Source organism: Macaca fascicularis, chromosome 1, assembly GCF_037993035.2.
Source record: "Macaca fascicularis isolate 582-1 chromosome 1, T2T-MFA8v1.1".
NCBI lineage: Eukaryota > Metazoa > Chordata > Mammalia > Primates > Cercopithecidae > Macaca > Macaca fascicularis.
The window spans coordinates 60,013,971-60,033,591 of record NC_088375.1 but is presented as its reverse complement, the minus strand read 5'-3'; the positions used below and the strand labels follow the sequence as shown (position 1 = coordinate 60,033,591).

Sequence of the window (19,621 nt, the reverse complement as noted above, 5' to 3'; positions counted from 1 at the left end):
GCCCCTGCAGGCTCCCCAGCAAAAGCTCTGGGGAACAGAGGATAAAGAACACACTTTTCCCCTTTTTAATTGGAGATCAAAAGTTGGAAGAAGAACTCACCCCCTCAAGGGCAGGAAGAAAGGGGTATTGTTGAGATGGAGGCCCTCAGAGGAGGGGATGGGAAAGGAGAAAGGAGTGTAGGGCAGGTTCCTATACAGCTTGTCAGGGTCTGTAAGAATTTTACACACATCATCTCACTTAATCCACAGGCCAACCCTGTAAGGTTAGTATATTACTGGCATTATGTTTCAGATTAGAAAACGGAGACCCACAGAGGCAAATGATTTGACCAAGGTCACACAGCTGGTAGAACTGGCATTGTACCCCAGGCTGTCTGATGCCAAGGGCTTTGCCACCAGGTTCCTAGCCTTAGCTTTCCCATTGGTAAAGTGGGTGCAGGCCCTGGGCTTTGTGTGATGGAATCAAGTGCTCCCGTAGATGAAAGGTACAGTGGGCGCTTAGCGGCAGGATTGCTCTGTAATTCAGCCAGCAGCAGCTGAGCCAAATGCCCTGCGCAGCAATCCAGTGGCTAATTGAGAAAGAATTAGGCAGTGTGCCCCAAAAGTGAAGAAACAGCTGCTAGTTGGCTTTTTAGAGATGCCAACACACAGCCAGTATATGTATCCCCTCCCCAACTGATTTCCCAGCAGAGCTAACAGCGCCCACACTCCAGGGCCCATGGCATTGGACTCCCTCCTGCCCTTCTCATCCATGGCAACTCCAAACACTGCCCTAAAAGCTCTTATATCTCCTGAGGGAGGGTGGTGTGGGGGCACAGGCTTTAGGAGGCTAATGGCCATCTCTTACATCCAGGATTCCCCCAAACAGCTGGCACATAGCAGGCTCACACAGCTCACATTTGACCCAGACAAAATAGGACAGCAGGCTCTACCCTAGGGACTTTCATGTATGTTTTCTCATTAACACACCCTAGATCTGCTCTGTCTCTAACTGAGGGAGTAACTCTGGGCAGGCCATGACACCTCCCTGGACATCAATTTTCTCAGATGTTGATTGAGTGGGCTAGACTATCCAGAGTTAACTGCCCAGCTGTCTATGACAGCTAGAGAGGGAGGAACATGTAGCCCAAGTCACTCACAGTGGTAGGGAGAGGTTCCGATCATCCTGCCTCCAGGCTGGGGCATGTCCCCCACACCTCAGTCCTCAGTCTTCAGGAGGGTGAGCATGCCGGCAAAGCTGGGCTGGCTCTGCCGTTTCTCCTGCTTCAGGCTGAGCCCAAGAAAGCAGCCACACACCTGGGTCTTGTGCCCACAGGAAAAAAGAGTGGAGCTTGGGTCTCAGCATCCCTATTACTTTTCCCTGCACCACCACAAATGCCGTCAGCCCAGGCCTCCTGGGATAGGTTTTGCTAAATGGTTTTCCCCAATATATTGCTTCCCAGGTCACAGCCTGACTCTCAGCATTTTCTCCTCTGCTGCTTTGGATTCTTGAAAACCCCTCACCTCAGGGGTGATGTCCTGGGGTATGTCAGTGGGGTGGAGAATAAGGGGGATTGGTTATGGAGAGCGAGGCGGAGCAAGTCGGGGGCAAGAGAAACTGTGGCCATCCCCCCGACACCATGAGCTCTACCCCAACCTTAGTGGCTCGCGCTTGGTGACCTGGGGGTCCTTCTTTCCCCATCGCCCCTCTCCCAGGCCTGTACCAGGTGGCTGTGGTAGCCAGCTCCCTCATGGGAGCTGAGGGACCCCAGCTGGCAGAGACGGCCACACTTAGAGAGCCCAGCCAGTTGTTTGCTCAAGTGGGGCCCACTCAGCCCACTGTGCAGGGGCTGGCAGGACTCCAGAGGAAATGATGGGAGGGTTTGGGTGCATTCTGACCTTAACTGAATTCCAGGATGATGATGTGTGAATAATATGGCTTTTTGAGAGTCAACAGCTTGGGTGCTTTTTATAGTCAGGCTGGAGCGCTGAATGGGCCATCTCCCCGTTAATCATTTAGCTAGTTAGATCAATTGGCAAACAATCCCAGCATTACTCTGTGGTATTACTCTCCCTTCCGTCAGCAGCCACCCTTACACAGATGTTAAAACTGCCATCAAGTTAGCCCCAGCCCTACCCCCGTGCCTTCTATTCCCCAGGCTTCATATTCTAATTCCTCGAGCTTCTTACAATTCCCATTTCTGTCCAGAATTTTCATTATTTTGGTGGTCTCTGCCCACAGGGAGATCCCAGGTTCCTACTCCCTGGGCCGTTCTGAACTCCCAGAGGGCACATTCTGACCACCTGAAGGAGGAAGAAATTCATTCTCAGTGATATTCCAGAGAAAGTGCCAGGGAGGGGCATGTGGGTGAATAAGCCCGGGGCCAGACCCCAGCACCTAGGCCTGCTGGCTCTTCCCTCTGTGTGCTCCCTCCACTCCAGGACTCCAGGCTTTCATCACCAGGCAGGACAGAGTTTGACCAAGACCTCAAAACTCACAGTGTCTCCAGATTGTGCAGCCCCTCGAAGCTGTGGGTCCCCAGATGCTGGATGCGGTTGTTATGCAAATGCCTGCACGGGAAGGAAAGACGCATCAGAATGGGTGCTGACAGCACTGGGGCCAGGGAATGGAAGAGCACACAGTGGCATGAGTGGGAAAGTGGAGGCAGAAGCATGGACAGAATGACCCTAATGATCCATCCCTTTGTTTCTAGGAACAAACTGACTGGCCAAGACTGACTTCTGAAGCCACAATCTCCACGGCTAGATTGACCATAGGCTACCCCATTTTGATTTCCTATTAAAGGAAAAAGGGAGAGGAAAGCCTTAGGCCAAGGCTAAAGCAAGTTTCCCCTAAGCTCTAGGAGACAGTTCTGATGTCAGAGGGGCTCAAGTCTGAGGCTTCTATGGCCGGGCTCCCCAGGACCCAGTCTGCCTGACTCAGTGGCCAGACGTACTTATGGGAGCCAACAGCAAACCACTGCAGACAACATATAATTAAAGGCGAAGCTTTCTGTTACAATTGGAGAGAGCTACAGATACACTCAGAGAACAGGCAGATTGGTGAGGCCAGAGGAATGAAGGCAGGCTTTATAGAGGTGGTGATCCAGAGCAGGGCCTTGAAGGACAGGTGAACTGAACAAGCAGAGGGAAGGGCATTCCAGGCAAAGGGGGACCGAAGGTGATGCAGCTTGAACAACTGGACAGAGCTATCCAAGCATAAGCTGGAAAAAAATAACATTGCATGGAAATTATGAAAACATACAACAGGGAAACTGTGAGCAAGAAGAAAGAGGATGCAAAAGGCAGGCAAAGTTTCAAGCCTAGAAGAAAAGATAACTAATGGACCAGGAACACAAAGAAATTTATCACAGTAGCCTTCTGCTACAAAACAATCCAATAAAACATTATTTCAAAGACAAATGTTCTTAAGTGAAAGGAAAAATGACACAGTAGATTAAGGAAATAAATTAAGGACCAAACTACATCACTAAAAAAAAACTAGTCAATAAATGTAAAGCAAGGGACAGTGCAGACACTGCTAAAAATTGAATTGGTGTCAGAGAGAAAACTTGAGATAATCATGATGACTATGGTTGAATGAGACAAAAATGTTAAAACAAAAACTAAATGCTGAAGACATAAAGGTGATTTAACACAAGCATAATTGATGTTTCTGGAGCAAAGAATGCAAAAATGAGACTGAAGATGTATTCAAAGACATAATACCAAAAAATCTCTAAGATGACGAAAGAATGGAATCTGCAGCTCAAAAGCATATATTGTTACAGGATAATTAAATACTGACTATTCTATACTGTAACATATCCTAGTTAAACTATTAAATTCAAGAATTTAAAAACATCTTCAGGCGGAAGAAGGAAATCACTGACAAGGGGAAGAAAATCAGGCTGGCCTCCAAGATGTTGTTTAAATATAAAGGCAATGGGCAGGCCTCATCCAGCATAGATGGGCAAGGACCAGACTCCTGTGAGCCTGGGGATTTAAAGCTTCTGTCTGTCTTCCCTATCCTTACCCACCTGCTCCATGAGGTTCCGTTTCAGGAAACAGACTCCTGTCCCCAGGGAGCTTCTCATCCAAAAGGGAAAACACCGCCTTCTGGGAGTGATCTCCCCTTAATTTTTCCCATTTCTTTCACACCTACAAACCAATTGTCATCAAACTCTATCATTCTTCTTGCCTCCTGTTGAACTTCCATCTCCATTTTCCACCCTCTTCTGCCTCCCCCAGTATCTCAGGTCCAAACCATCTCAGCTAAACATCCAGCTCCTTCCTCCAACTTCCTCCCCTAAACCACTCATTCAACCCTGGTGTCTTGGGCACCCCAAATGGCCCAGTCTGGGGGAAGTGTTGAGGCTTATAGCCCAGATAAAGAGACAAGATTACACACATGATACCACTGCTGTCCAACTAAGTGCTACCTAGGGGTCCTGTTGGTGCCAGAGCAGTGGTGAGGGGGGTTCCACATGTGGCAGAGCAACCTGAAAGTTCAGGGTTGGGTTGAAAAGAAGCCCCTTCTCTTCTACCCTGCTTGCCTGCTCACACCTCCAGCCAGGCCCCTATGCAATCCTTGATTTTAACCAAATACCTTTCTTGCTTCCCATCATATCCAGTCTTCCTTTTCTTCCTCCTGAGCCTTCCTACAGCTCATCCTGTAGTCCCTGGACAGCATTCCCCAGCTTCCTGTCCACCTCACAAGTCACCCTCTGCTAAAAGCCTCTCTCCTCCATCCCATGAGTTGGAGGCAGGTGAAGGACGAAGGGGTAATGTTTCTAGCCTCTCCCCATGCAAAGGGACCAGTTTTTCTCTATCAGCTTTGCTCCCACACCAGTAGGTTTTCTTTCCTTAGTCCCTTGTCCCTCTTTGTCCTCAGTGGGCCTCCCCCTCAATACCTCCTAGATCTATAACAGGCCTGACTTACAGGCCAATTCCTTGGCTCTCACCCAAACCTTGGAGTCACCCATGACCCGCCTTCTTCTTGGTCTTCTACCCTCTGAAAATCTCTCAATCAGGTCAATTCTTCCTTCAAAACAGCCCTCACAGTCATGCCGTCCCTTCCATCCCTTCTACCACCTCCTTAAACTAACTGGACTTTGACTGATACCAAGAACCTCTGAACTGACCTTCCTGTCTCCAGTCTGCCTCAGTTCCAATCCAGCCTTCAAATTAATCTTCCTAAAATACTCCATTTTTAACCCTTGCCTGAAAACCTTCAAGCTTCCCCCACCCACACGGGCAGATAGAAGCCAAGCTCTCTGTTCTGACATTGCAAGTTCCAACATGCACCTTTCCAGCTTCTTCTCCTGAGCTCTGCATGGGGACCCTCTGCTCCAGCCAGACTGGCGTGGTTACTGGCAGTCAAACACACTTACTCTCCCCTCCGTGTCTTTATTGCTATCTACTTGGAATGTCCTCATTCTCTTCATTTCACCATCTTTCCAGGCCCAGGTCCCACCCCACCTCCCTCAGGAAGCCTCCCTCCCCTCCACCTCAGCCTTCCCACCATACCAATGCTGCTATGAGTCTGAACTTATCATCTGACTGTGTTAGCATAAGTGACACTACATCATTCATTATTTTTCCCCGTATTTATTCTGCTCTTTCAACTGGACCGAAAGCCCCTCAAGGGCAGTGTCTATATCTCATAGTTTTTTGAGTTTTCAGTATACCACATGGGCGCTCAATAAATGCCTGCTCCTGCTCATCCATCTGGGGCCAACCATGAAGTTCTTATTTCTCTAGTAATCTTACCACTCACAGAGGCCTGACCCCACCCCCTCACAATGTCACGGGGATATCACCAAAGTTAGGACCAATCACCTTGTTCTGTTTACCCTCTATAAATACCCCCTACTCCGTGACTCCCAGAAGAAGGGAGGGTGTGGCATCCTGACAGAAGAATATAGTCCACAAGGATATTCATCTTGGTTCTCCAGCTTCCCAGGACAGAGAATCAGACAAACAAATTGGTGCCTGCCTTTCATCTCTCAAATGGAACTAGGTATCATCCATTCCCTCGCTTAGAAAATCACGCCAGATCTTCAAAAGTGGGGGGCGGGAGGAATGTTACCATTCAGTAGAGTCACTAACACGCATGTTCCTAAGCCATGTTCCTGCAGCAATTAGTGTGTAACCCAAAGCAATTATACATGACCTCCAAGCCCTTTTAGTAATTACCCTATGAACTTACCAATCATTCATAGCAATTAGCTGGGAGCTAATTTGCTCTCTAAAGTTCCCACTGGGAAGGCAGAGTTAACCCCAGTCCCCAGTTCCTGCCAGGGATGATATCTCCCAGGTAATTACGGTGATGGGGTTTTGCTGTCTAATTATAAGTGATGGCTTTTCTCTGCTTCTTAAGGCCTGGGAAATGAGAAGAATTTATCCCATCCCTGTGCCAAAGCATATGACTGCATCATCTAATTGTCAAATGTGGTAGAAATTACTTAAGAAATTCTTGACTTATATTTCAGTTATCATGGTATAGTTATTATAGGTGCATGGCAAGAAAATAATAGCTTAATTCCTATTTTCTGTTTATAGTACCCTGGCCCTTTAGTGACTCTCAGAGCACTTTTCAAGCTCTCATGTCATTCGACCTCATTATAACCCTATGGGATCAACAGGGAATGGTCATCCTCATGCTTTTCCAAAGGGAGACCAGAAGGTTTAGCAACATACAAAGAAGAGCAAAGCTAGCCAGACTCCAATCCAACTCAGGTAAACATGCAGCCCCCAGCCCCCAGCAGAACCCCACTGGGGATGGGGAACAGAGCAGCACTCACAGCACCACAAGGCTGGTGAGATTCTGGAAGGCGTAGTCAGGGATGTGGCTGATGCGGTTGAGGGCCAGGGTCATGGCCTGCAGGGCAGGGAGGTTGTTGAGGGCCCTGACAGGGATCTCCGTGAGTGCATTGTCGTCCAGCCAGAGGTGGCGGAGGGAGGACAGCCCCTCAAAGCTCCTCTCCGGGACCAGGGAGATGAGGTTGGCATCTAGGCGCCTGGTGGAAGAGAGGATGGAGAGGGGTCAATCCAGGGCAAGATGCAGACCAAGCTTTGGGGCTAGACTGGGCCAGCCAGGCCCTCAAAAGGGCCTTTGAGGTTCCCTGGGGCTAAAGTTGTGACATGTATCCTGTATCCCACCTCTTCGAGTTCCCATATTTGGCTCCATTCCAACCCATAGTTTTTGGTTTTTTGTGGGGGAGGAGATAGAGTCTCACTCTGTTGCCCAGGTTGGAGTGCAGTGGCAGGATCTTGGCTCACTGCAACCTCCACCTCCCACTGGCCAATAGTTCTTGATCCTCTATGCCATACGTTTCCACGAATAATCCTTCTTCTTCCTCTCAGACCCAAGGCTGAACCCATAGCCTGTTTGTGAATAGCCAGTATTTTCCTTCACATCCATACTCCCGGGTTTCCAAACCTATGCCATAGTACCCTAGCTCTCTGAGTGTGACCTCGACCTTCCTAACTCTTCTGTGATAGTCCAAGATCATATAATGGAGATGTTCTCAGCATTGGCAGAGGGAAATATCCTCCCTCTGAACCAACCCAAAGAAAAATGCCTCCCCAAAAGTGTAAGCCCTTCCCTGTCACCCATCCCTAGCACCACCTATTCCTTGTCCCTTCAAGGGCCCAGGGGCAAGGAGCTCCTGCTAAAGTCCTGGGGCTTCTTGCTCAGTCGATGACCTCTGGGAGTGTCCTGCATGCCACAGTTGAAGTTCTTGATTAGCTGCCTCTCAGAACAGGTGAACAGATGGTGGACAATCCTGTTTTTGCATAACCAGAGATTCTAGGGTGATACGAGGATTACTGATGGGAGCCCTAGAAGATCTTAGCAGCCCAGCAAAACAAGATTTTCAACCTTAGCTTTTTACAGATGTGCCCAGGCCATGATAGCCTTTATCAATATGCTACTGTCTCTGAGCCCCAGGTTGGGACTTGGGCTGAACCCCTACTGCCCTAAGCTGATGGTCTCACAGGGACTGGACAAACTGACCTGTACCATGGATCTATTGCTGGACTTTCCTATGTTGAAGCGAGGCTTGGCCCTGAGCCATGGTCCTCCCACATAGCCATATGGCATTGAAGCCATGGAAACCCCAGCCTTATCCACAAAGGCCCTACAGCCCCATAATCCTGAACCCAAAGGAGAAGTGATGTGATCAGTAGGGTGGGATGGGGTGATCTTTCATCCCAACAGCACAAGCCCCCTTGTAGAAGGTCCAGTAGTGCTTCTGTCTTTTCCCTAAGCATCTCACCAGTGCTCTGTCTGTGAAGACCTCAAGCACCATTGGGAAATACTCCTTAGCTCACCAGCAAGGGGACCATGGGTGGATGGGCCAACACTGCAGTCTTGGGTGTGAAAGCGCATTCACCAGGACATTCTTCGAAAGCTGTAGTTAGGAAAGACTTCCCACCCACATCAAACCTGACATGATGGGACCAAAAGCCCTTCAGTGAGTGCCCTCTGCTGGCAAGGCCTGTCACCTTGGACATGGTTCTCCAGTGGTGGCCATCACAGCCTTGATGGTCTGTGGCTGAACCACCTTGGGGAGCTTCGTGCAAATGTGGACTCCCATGGACCATCAGCCCCAGCATCACCTGGAAGCTTGTTAGAAATGCAGAATTTTAGGCCGCACCCCAGACTTACTCAATCAGAACCTGGATTTTAACCTGACTCCCAGGTGATTCATTGATTCATCAGCACATTAATGTTTTTAAAGCACTGAGCTAGGTTTTCTAGATCTTATGCTCCCATCTAATGACCTTGGATTGCTGGAGAAGACAGGAAGACTGAATGAGGATGTAGAAAGCCATTTCCTGCTGTGATTAGTGCTCAGCTGGTCCTGGGAGCCCTTGTTCTTGGATTTGATCATCAATTACTCCAGAAGATGAGGGCTGTACCTCAACCTCCTGCATAAATAACCATAGCAGGCACTACGTTCAGGTGTGAACGCCCAGCACCCAGCACAATGCCTAGTTTGCAGATGGCACTCAATGTTTTTAAATAAATGGGCAATAAATAAATGAGTGAATAAATGCCCTCTAAATTCTCTGCTTCCAAGCCTCAAATTGATGGCCTGACCAAGCACACCAGTAAGCTAGAGGAGACCTGGACAGCCCCCCTTACCAGGGATGGTCGGGGATCCAGGTTGTCCTGCTTTGACACCCCATTGCATTGTGGTGAGGGCTCTCATCTGCAGATGCCCAACCAGCAGATGCTCAGACTCTCCTCCTGACCCTGGGATGGCCCTTTCCATGGGAGCAGCATCATAGTCCCAGATTTTCCAGAGACCACAGACAGATCCCTAAGCCTTGAGTCCTGCTTAGGACCACATTTGAGATGGCCTTCTTAAGGGAGGATAGGATTTCAACAAGGAGAGATGGAAAGGGGTGTCATGAATGAGGGCCTCAAGGGAAGAGAATGCAGGTCCAGTGTGGATGAGGGAAGGGAACACAGATTTCGGATATCCTTAAGAGGTCAAACTGATGGCCGGGCTCGGTGGCTCACGCTTGTAATCCTAGCACTTTGGGAGGCTGAGGTGAGCGGATCACCTGAGGTCGGGAGTTCAAGACCAGCCTGACCAATGTAGGGAAACCCCGTCTCTACTAAAAATACAAAATTAGCTGGGCATGGTTGCACATGCCTGTAATCTCAGCTACTCAAGAGGCTGAGGCAGGAGAATTGCTTGAACCTGGGAGGCGGAGGTTGCAGTGAGCCGAGATCACACCATTGCACTCCAGCCCGGGTGACAAGAGCAAAACTCCATCTCAAAAAAATAAAAAAGAGGTCAAATTGATAAGGCCCAGCAACCCATTGGATGTGGGGCCAGGGAGGGGCTAGGGCCTGACACTTCTCGAAGATCCGGGCCTTGCTCTCTGCTACTGCCTCCCTAATGGGTAAATTAACAGACCCAGGAAGCCTCACTCCCTAAGGGGGGGGCAGTACCTCTTTCTCTGAAGCTCAGGGCAGAGAACATCCCTACAGTGACAACCATGACACCAATATTAATCACTGTCTCCATTTATTGAGTCCTTGTCATATACCAGGTATACAATACCAGGTACTGTGTCCTATATCTTCTCAAAAATGAAATTGAGGTAGCTCTGATTAGCCCCATTTTACAGAGAGATTAAGCCCCCCAAGGCCCCACAGCTAGTAAGCTGCAGGGCTTAAATCTGAACCCAAGTTGTCTACCGTCAAAATTCATGTGCCTCACCATTATGTAGTGTTGGCACTGAGGTGCATGAGGGGAGGTAAGAACCTGTTCACCTAGGACAGCCGGGATATCAGGGCAGAGACTGTGGCTGAGCCAAGAAGATGGCCACGTACTGTAAGGAGGTGCTAGGAGGCAGGCAGGAAGTGGGTCAGGTCAGGGCAAGGGGAAAACTTCTTCTGTGATCTTAGGGGGCACTTGGAAGTGGCCTTTGCTATGCATGTGCCTATGTGTGAGTACACACATTTGCCAGCCACATGCATGTGCACACTCACACATGTAACCTACAGTCCTGGTTAGTCCATCTCCTGCATTTTGTGTAACCCATAGGCAGGAGAGCTTGGGAAGGGCCCTTTTGCCAGGCTGGGCCAAGCATGGCAGTGGCTTAAAACAGGGCCTCACCACTGCACTCCAGCCTGGGCGACAGAGCGAGACTCCGTCTCAAAAAAAAAAAAAAACACAAAAACAGGGCCTCACTTTCTCCGTCTCTTAGGGAAGGGCTGGGTGGGCTGAGCCTTCAGGCCGCTTTCTGCTCTGTCAGGGAGAATCCATCTTCTGTCCTGGCTCCTGGTATCCTGAAGGGGCACGGTGGAGTAGCCGAGGGCTGGAGAGGGGAGGTGTTTGCAGCCCTGCTCCTGGTACTTGGGAACTGGGACACACCAAAGGAGAAAGGGAAGCAAACTGGCAAATGAAGAAGGTGGAATGAGCACATGGAAGAAATTGGCCAGGCCTATGTTTGTGTTTGGGGTGAGCAGAGAGTCAGGGCATTTACACTCAGGCCAGGTGGGCTTGGGGGTGGGGCATGGACCCAGGGTAGCACTGCCAGATATAGCAAATAAAATAACACGCTGCCCATTTAAATTTGAATTTCAGATAAATAACAATTCTGAGCATAAATATGTCCCGTGTAATATTTGGGACAATGCCCAGTTAAATCTGAATTTCAGATAAGCAAGTATAAGTTTGAGTAAGTCCCATGCAACATTTGTATTTTATCTGGCAGCTCTGACCCACTGTGATGTGGAAGGTGTGGGCTTCGCCATCACACAGATGTAGCCACAAATCCCCTCCTTCAACCTTTTGTGTTGCTTTCCTCAGCTGTATTGTTTGATGACCTGCCCACCCAAGAGACTGTGAGGACAAACACCCTCTTAGAGGGAGACTCCACGAAGCACAGAGGGGAGTGGAGGAGGCAGCAGGAGACAGGCGCAGTATTGGCCTCTATTAAACTTTCTCCTCTCTCCCCTCCCTCGCTCTCTTTTTTTTTTTTTTTTTTTTTTTTGAGACAGAGTTTCACTCTTATTGCCCAGGCTGGAGTGCCATGGTGCAATCTCAGCTCGCTGCAACCTCTGCCTCCCAGGATCAAGCGATTCTCCTGCCTCAGCCTCTCGAGTAGCTGGGATTGCAGGCGCACGCCACCATGCCCAGCTACTTTTTTGTATTTTTGTAGAGACAGGGTTTCACCATGTTGGCCGGGCTGGTCTTGAACTCCTATCTCAGGTTGTCCACCCGCCTCAGCCTCCCAAAGTGCTGGGATTACAGGTGTGAGCCACTGCACCCAGCCTCCCCTTTCTTTTCTTGTTGGACAACCCCTCCCTCCCCCCAGCAACCTCTGACTCTTGGGACACCTAAGGGTCGACACCTGGCTATAGAGCAATCCCTCCTACTGTCTCTCCAACCAGCTCCCGGTAGGATAAGGTGCTCTCTTGAGAAATCCCCCACCCTTTCGAGTCAGGGTTCAGGCTCCCCTGGGATCTCTAGTCCTCTAGGGTAGGTGGGTCCTAGGGTCCCCTGCCATCTGGCAGCCAGGAGAGGGGTATTGGATTGCTGAAGGAGTCTCTGAGCGGCCAGTAGAATCCTCCACTTGAGACTAAAAGACCTTTTTAAGCAGCTCCCCGTAGAAGGCGGGAGAGCCAATCCTGATGGACTCTGGCTTGGCAGGCAGAAGAGAGCAATTATACCAATTAAGCTCTGGAACAGAATCAACAACCCCCAACAGCGCCTCTCGTTCTCCCACGTGGACCTGGGCCCTTCAAGTGATTTCTGATTATAATTCTTACCTGCAGTAATGGGGCAGATTAGCAGGGACCTCACAGGCCAGTTTGGGCTTGCTTAGGCTCTGGGGAAACAGCTTAACCTGTCAAGGGCCAAACTGCTTCTCATACTCCCCCAGCTAAGGGCTGAGGCTGAAGCAGGGAGGGAAGGAGGGAAGGAGGGAAGGGGACCCTTCGCTGGGGACATAGGGTCCTGGTCCGAATCGACTGAAATGAGATGAGGACCTAACAGGGAGCAAGTGTAGCAGAAGAGCTTGAGGTTAGACAGCAAGAAGTGACCCCCTGACAGCGACCCAGGACAATAGTGTACACTAAGAATCACACTATATCAGAGCCTGAAGGAGCCTTCCGGCCTCACTTGTCTCATATGAGGAGCCTGAAGCCCAGAGAGATAAAGAGAAATGCCCAAAGGCAGAGGTAGGGCTGGGACTCAAACTCAGAGCTTTGCTGGGTGCGGTGGCTCATGCCTGTAATCCCAGCACTTTGGGCAGATCACCTGAGGTCGGGAGTTCGAGACCATCCTGACCAAACTAGGGAAACCCTATCTCTACTAAAATAACAAAACTAGACGGTCATGGTGGTGCACGCCTATAATCCCAGCTACCTGGGAGGCTGAAATAGGAGAATCACTTGAACCCTGGAGGCGGAGGTTGTGGTGAGCTGAGATTGTGCCATTGCACTCCAGCCTGGGCAACAAGAGCAAAACTCTGTCTCAAAAAACAAAACAAAACAAAAAAACAACTCAGAGCTTCACTCTACCAGTCTGGTTCCCCCAAAGCGAAGGAATGACAGAGAGACTCACACCTCTCTGTGCAAGATATGGATATGCAAGAAGCATATCTCCTTTGGAAAACAGGGGCCCTTACAGGCCACCGAGGACTAAATCAATCTAATAGACCCTCTCTGGGATTTATTTCTCTAATCCATCTTATATCCTACCAGATTTTAGTCAAATACAAGATAAAGGGGACAGATTCAGGGGTCTGAGTGGGCCATGGACGTCATCAAGTATTCATTTAAAAACAAGCACGCATGTCAAGCTCCACGCTCAGGGCCTTGCCACAGTACCTGCTCCCTGAGCGCAGGCTGACTTTAAATTCAAAGGTCAGTGTGCCCTAAGGCAGACGAAGAGGAAAGCAGGAGGAAGACGGCAAGTGTCCTCCTATTCTGTTCCATTCAGGTCAGCCACGACTTGGGTCCCCTCCCTAGCTCTGAGACACATTACATGAGAAGACACAGCAGTCGTAGGACAGAGGGCTTTAGGAGCAGAGAGAGACTGAAACCCAGAATTCATGAGGTAAGGTGGGCCTGAATGAAGTAGGCTTCACAGGGCTGGGGCACATCCAGGAAGGAATTCCACTTCTCATTCAAGAAGAGGAAGATGGTGCCTCCAGAGTCTCTTCCATGACATGGTCTCATCCTAAGAAAGTATCTCCAGCCAGTCCTAGGACCAGCCAGCCCATCAGGGTTTTGCAGAGTAGGAAAGGAGGGCCAAGGTTCTGTTTCAGATACTGCACACTCAGAGAAGGGGAGCCTCTAGCCAGCTTTCTTACAGTGACGTACAAACTCAGGTTGCTGAATTTAGTGGACTTCTCTGCTCAAACTCCCAAGCCAGCCTGGCTGCCTCCCTCTCTCCTTGAAGCTGCCCATCACTAAGACCCTCCTGAATAGGACTGGCTACATAATGAGAATGAAAAGCCTGTGTTCTAAAATTACTAAAAATCTCAGCCGGGCACAGTGGCTCACGTCTGTAATCCCAGCACTTTGGGAGGCCCAGGCGGGAGGATTGCTTGAGCTCAGGTGTTTGAGACCAGCCTGGACAAAATAACAAGACACCCTCTTTAGAAAAAATTTAAAAGTTAGCCAGGCATGGTGGCATGCTCCTGTAGTCCCAGCTACTCAGGAGGCTGAGGCAGGAGGATCGTTTGATCCCAGAAGTCGAGGCTGCAGTGAGCTGTGTTCACGCCACTTCACCCCAGCCTGGACAACAAAGCGAGACCCTATTTCCAAAACAAACAAAAAACTTCAAGATGGCAATAGAGCACTAAACCAGTTGCAGGTCCCTTCTGCTCTCAGGGCCCTGGCAACCACACAGGTCGCAGGCCCATAAGGTCGGCTCTGCTCCCAAACTAAAAAATCCTCAAAAGCGTGGGCTAGGCCTTCTCCTGTTCTCATTTCCTAACTGTGCCAGTGAGAGGAAGAAAGAGGCTGGGAGGTGAGATACCTTGAGGGCAAAGACAGTTCATTTGACACAGGATTACTGATTGTTTGCCCCTGGCCAACCCCAGGGCTGGTTTTCATCTCTGAACCCCTGACCTCTACTTGGCTACATAGCTGACTTTCGGTTGAACATGGGAAGGGAGAGAATAGAGAAAAGATGTGGGTGGGGAGGGGGACATCTCAGTCACTAGTTGGAGTAGAGAATGGAGGTTGGAAGGGGGAGGATACTGAAAGTTTAAAAAAAAAAAAAAAAAAAAAAGCAGCCACTATAGAAATTGTTATTCTGCGGGGAACATATTCCATGTGGGAGCCGTTGATTGCCTGGAGGGACCAACAGCCCTGACCGAGAGCCTGCCAGGGAAGGCAAGGATTCCAGCAGGGAGCAGGCTGGCACCTGCCGAGCAGTGAGGAGATGCCCTCGGGCCTTCCATAGGCGGCAGGGCCCAGCCTCCCACACCATCACCAGCCGGCAGTGCCAGGTGCCAGTCTCTGCATGGAGGGCTACAGGGCCCCGATGGGGTGGTGGGGCCCCCTGCCCATGGCATGTCCTGGCCCTGCTTGGCAGGAAGGCTTGCTCAACTGGGGAACACGCAGAATCTGCACCCACAGACTCCACCAACTCAGGCATGGGTGCTCATGAGCCTCTGCCTTCCTGCGGACTGACACCCCTCCCGGTCCCTCTCCTGGAGAACACAGCCTGCGTTCTGTGAAGGCCCTTTATGGTCTCATGAGGGCTTCCATAAAGCTCTACTGCCCCCCTATCCCTCCCTCACTACCCATCAGACTGCCTGAAACGCCTCTCATTACAGATGGTATCATTCCTTTTGTCTTCAATTCAATAGGATTGGATTAAATCCAATAAACATTCATTGAGTGCCTACTATTATGCCAGCCTTGTGCTCAGTTCTAGTGTTCAAACTTGAATAACACATAGTCCCTTTCCAGAGAACCTCTTACACTATTTACTTTGCTGTTTGATAAAACAATATAAAAACCTTAACTTTTATATTGAGGAGCTAATTGCCAGGTGTGCTCAGCATTTACATATATTATCATATTTAATCTTCACCCTAGCCCTGTGGAGTAGGAACTTTATGCTTCCCATCTTGCATGCAGAAAAGGAGGCTCAGAGGAATGAAGCCATTGGTCTGACTCCAAAGCTACCACTCAATTCAGGCTTATTGATATGACTTCTCCTTATCAAGACTTGAACATCAGAGCTTGTCCTGAAAGGCCTGTCCCATGTAATGAAAAGAAGCCTTCTCCGTTAAATAGTTCAGTCCTAGCCAAGGCCTCTAGGGGGCTGAAAACTGGGGCTGTAGCCAAAGGGACTAAGCAGTGTATCTGCACTAGAAGTAGTCACCAAGCCCAGAACCCATATGACTGGACTCCAGAGCCAGTTACAGGAAGCTCCCCTTCAAGCAGGTGCCAGGGATTGACCTACATATAGTCTGGGAAGCTAAGGACTCCCCAGATCCATCATCCCTCCATCTTGGGTGTTGTATGCCTCTGGTGTTCTCTAAGACAACACTGTTCAATAGAGCTTTCTGCAGTGAGAGACATATTCAGTATCCGCCCTGTGGCTATTGAGCTCTTGAAGTGTGGCCAGCATGACAGGAACCACATTTTAAATCTTATTTTGTTTTAATTGACACATGCCACAAGTGGCTACCATACTGGATGGTACAGTTCTAAGAAATTAGCCAGGCTCCACACAAGACAGGAAGGATACAGAGATGAATGAATTTGGTTCCTGCCCTCAAGGAACTCATAGTCTAGCAATGAAGATTAACAAATAACCAATTGTGATTGTGTGTGTGTGTGTGTGCGTGTGTGTGTTAGACAGAGAGAGAGGAAAAGAGAGTCTGTGTCTGAAAATGGTGTACACCAAGAGTTGAGGAAACGAATTGAAGGGTGTGGAACCTTCAGCCAGGGAGGAAGGACAAACTTCCTAGAAAGGGTAAAGATGGGACATTTGTGTTGAGTCTTGAGGAATAACTGAATTTTCACCAAGTGGATGAGGGTAATGAGCATTTCTGGCAAAGAAGGGTGTGTGCAGAGGTACTGACCAAAGAACAACATGGGAGAGGAGAACAACTCATCTGTGCTGAGAGCAGAGGGTCCTGGGTGACGCAGGGAGTGAGGGCTCAGGGCAGATGGGAAAGGTAGAAGGGAAGAGAACGTGTGGGTCCTTGGGGGCTTTATGGATCTGAACTTTAAATTGTAGGCATTGGGAAGTCTGGGTTGAGAAAGACCACTCTGGTGGGGTGGGAACGGGGGTGTGAAGGCTGGCAAAGGTCTTGTTCCTGCTGATACAGAGGGCACTATGATTTCAGACGAGTCCCTTTCCTCTCTCCAGGATCAGTGTCTTCACCTGCTTAAGGAGGAGGTTTGCTTCAAGAGTCCCTGTGGCTCTGTCCTTCTGAGAGTCTGTACCTTCTTTGGACAAATTCTTCTGTGCTATGTCCCCGTGTCCCCAAGCAGGCCAACTTACAAGCATGTGGTGTTATGCAGAGGCACAGAGTAGCCAACCCCCACTCCCCGACTCCCCAGGCATCTCAAAATGACCAAATTCTACCATTTGGATAATATTCTTTTTTTAGAGTGTAGAAGCTGCCCGTTATTATTATTTTTTTTAATCTGGCAAGTATTATTAGGTAGACTTTTAGTGGATAACAGCTTTTTGAGAGAAGCTTCTAGAAATGAGACACAGACTTGGAACACAGGGAGCTTTGGGCCAGAGAGATGAGGAGCTGGGAAAGATGGTCAACAGAGGTGGGAGACAGTAAAAGGCCAACTTCGGAGCTTTGAACAACTTTACCCAAGTGCCCACTTTGGTCACTTTTCTCCCCCATTACATGGGAAGACCCCTGAAGACATGGGCTGTGTCCTCTCTTTCCCTGGAACTTGCCCACCATGGATATTCAGTCTGTGTTTTTTATCGATCTAGTTATGGGCACTTTCAGCATTGTTCAGAGGATTGCTTGCTGGGGAGAGCGCAGCAGTGGAAGTGAGAGCTGACATGGACCCCACTTAACCAGGGAGGAAAGGGGACTCTGAAGGACCAAGTGATTTGTCCAAGGTCACAGAGTAAAGAGATGGCAAAGCCAGAGAAGGCATTGGTTTTGAGTCCAGTGTTCTTCGAGTTCAGTGTTCACCTCTCTCCTACCCTTGTCCTCTTGGGAGAAGAAGGTGTTCATCGATTCCTACCCACCCCCACACACAGTGCCAAGGGGGACCCCCAGAGACCCTTCCCAGGGCACTGGTTGAGGAACTTTGAAGACCCTCATCTCTGAGAACCATTCCTTGGCAGCATCCAACACTTGGGGCTCATCCCTTGCATCCCAGCAGTGCCTCTCCCCATCTGGAACCCATCACCAGGCCCTCACAGAGCACACAAGCCATGAAGAGTCCAAAAGTGACAACTCTCGGGAGTCAGAGCCTGGGCACTTCTGGTGGGATAGTCCCATGGTGACAGACAGCATAGGGAGCAGAGGAGGCCAACTGAGCCACCAGAAGCTGGAGTGAGAACTCCACTTTCCTGCAGGGGTGGGGTGGGGGTGATGGTGGATGGAGCCTCGAATTAACCTTTCCATGCCCACTTACAATTGAGGGGAGAAGGGCAGGTGGGAGCTAGAGCAGCACTTTTCTCTTTCTCTCCCCACCCAGGGAAAAAGTTTGTTGGAGGAAAGTGATTTCATCAGCTCTGATTTATGCCATCTAATAAGATCCTTCCCCTCACTGTCAGCCTCTCAATAGATCAAAGGTGGGATATTAAAATGAAGGCAATTCCAACTGGTTCTCCAGGCTATGCTAATGCCTCAACTCCCCTTTCCCTCCATCTGTCAGGAGAATTGATGGGTGTGCAAGAACCCCGGGGGGGCAGAGAAAGTGCTTCCTTTCTATACATCAAAGGATGATACCTGAGCATTCCTCCAAGCTATTCCTTGTATTTTATTCAGCAGCAATATATAAAAATAATTACCCACCCTCCAGGAGGCAGGCAGGGAAGTAAGCGCCTCTGTGTGCAGCCTTTATGAGCTTCCCCCAAAGACACAGACCTACAGATCCGGGCAGAAGGCCAGCTTTGTGGGTGACAATCCCGGAATCCTGGGGTGGGAACTACAAAAAGCCATCTCATCCATCCCCCAGCCTCCAGCCATTGAATTTCAGACATCAGGCTGGTTTCTGGGGACCTTTGTGGGCTGTCTGATATGTGCTTGGGAGCTGGGTCCTGTGGTTGCTTGAGGCCTGGCTGCCTGCCCTGGCAAGAGGGTGGCTGTGGTTGGTGGAGGAAGAGGCTGATGGAGATCTTCCCGACTTGCCTCTCCAGAAAGGGGGCAGTGATGTCAGAGGCTTAGGGAATAGAAGTGACATCCCAGAGTTTTAAAGATACTTAAAAGCTGTCCTAGCAGACTTTGTAGTAATAGTCACCAGGGAAAACCAAGCACGTATCAACACTTCTAAAAGTACCATAGGAGAAGGGAGAGAAGAAATGGGAAAAGTCCGTATCAACTCTGGCTTCCCACAGGGTTCCAGTCCTTCCCACAATCTATTTTCTCCCTCATTCCCAAGAGCTCCCAGGCTCTGTGTGACCAGTATGAGAACAGGAGAGGTTATACCTGTGTAGTTTCAACTCTCCCCTCCCCAGCCTCCCTATTTCCTGGCCCCACATCCCTCCATCCATCAGTTTCTCCATTCATCCATCTGTCCATCCACTCACACAGACTACACAATCATCCCCACTGTTGTAATCTTGTTTTTCTCTTGCTCAGAATTATCTATGGCTTCTAGTCAACCCCAAACTCTTTGGCTTGGGCTTCGAGATCCCTTCCCTGAAATGACTGTCTCACCAGCATAATTTCTCAGAAGATCTCCCCCAGTTCTCTATTCCATATGCAAATGTGCCTCTCGCCTTACCTCTTTTCCCACAGCGCATGGTTTATTCATCTTTGGATCTTTGTATAGGTTGGTGCCCCTCTTTGAAAGATGTTTCTCCATCCTCTCTTCAAAGCTCTGCTTAAAACTCCTCTTTCTGGAGCCTCCTGACCTAACCTCACATGGTGCTCTTCCCTCCTATACGCAGTATCTTCCAAGTCCTTACTGATTGGTCCACAAGTACTCACC

At 49.5% G+C, this 19,621-nt stretch overlaps 1 protein-coding gene across 6 annotated transcripts in view; it reads right to left on the bottom strand.

Moving 5' to 3' along the window:
• LGR6 (leucine rich repeat containing G protein-coupled receptor 6) overlaps positions 1 to 19,621 on the bottom strand; it is a 123,604-nt gene that overhangs the window by 36,582 nt on the left and 67,401 nt on the right. For 3 of the 6 annotated variants that reach the window (XM_005540429.5, XM_045395003.3, XM_074032997.1), the window contains exons 5-6: positions 6,786 to 7,001; positions 2,479 to 2,550 (exon numbers count right to left, since the gene is read on the bottom strand). The exons of 1 other annotated variant lie outside the window; for it this stretch is intronic. In XM_005540429.5, the coding sequence (XP_005540486.3) occupies positions 2,479 to 2,550; positions 6,786 to 7,001 (288 nt within the window). The remainder of the gene's footprint in view (positions 1 to 2,478; positions 2,551 to 6,785; positions 7,002 to 19,621) is intronic. 2 more of the 6 variants (XM_065539610.2, XM_065539611.2) reach the window with 2 other exon arrangements.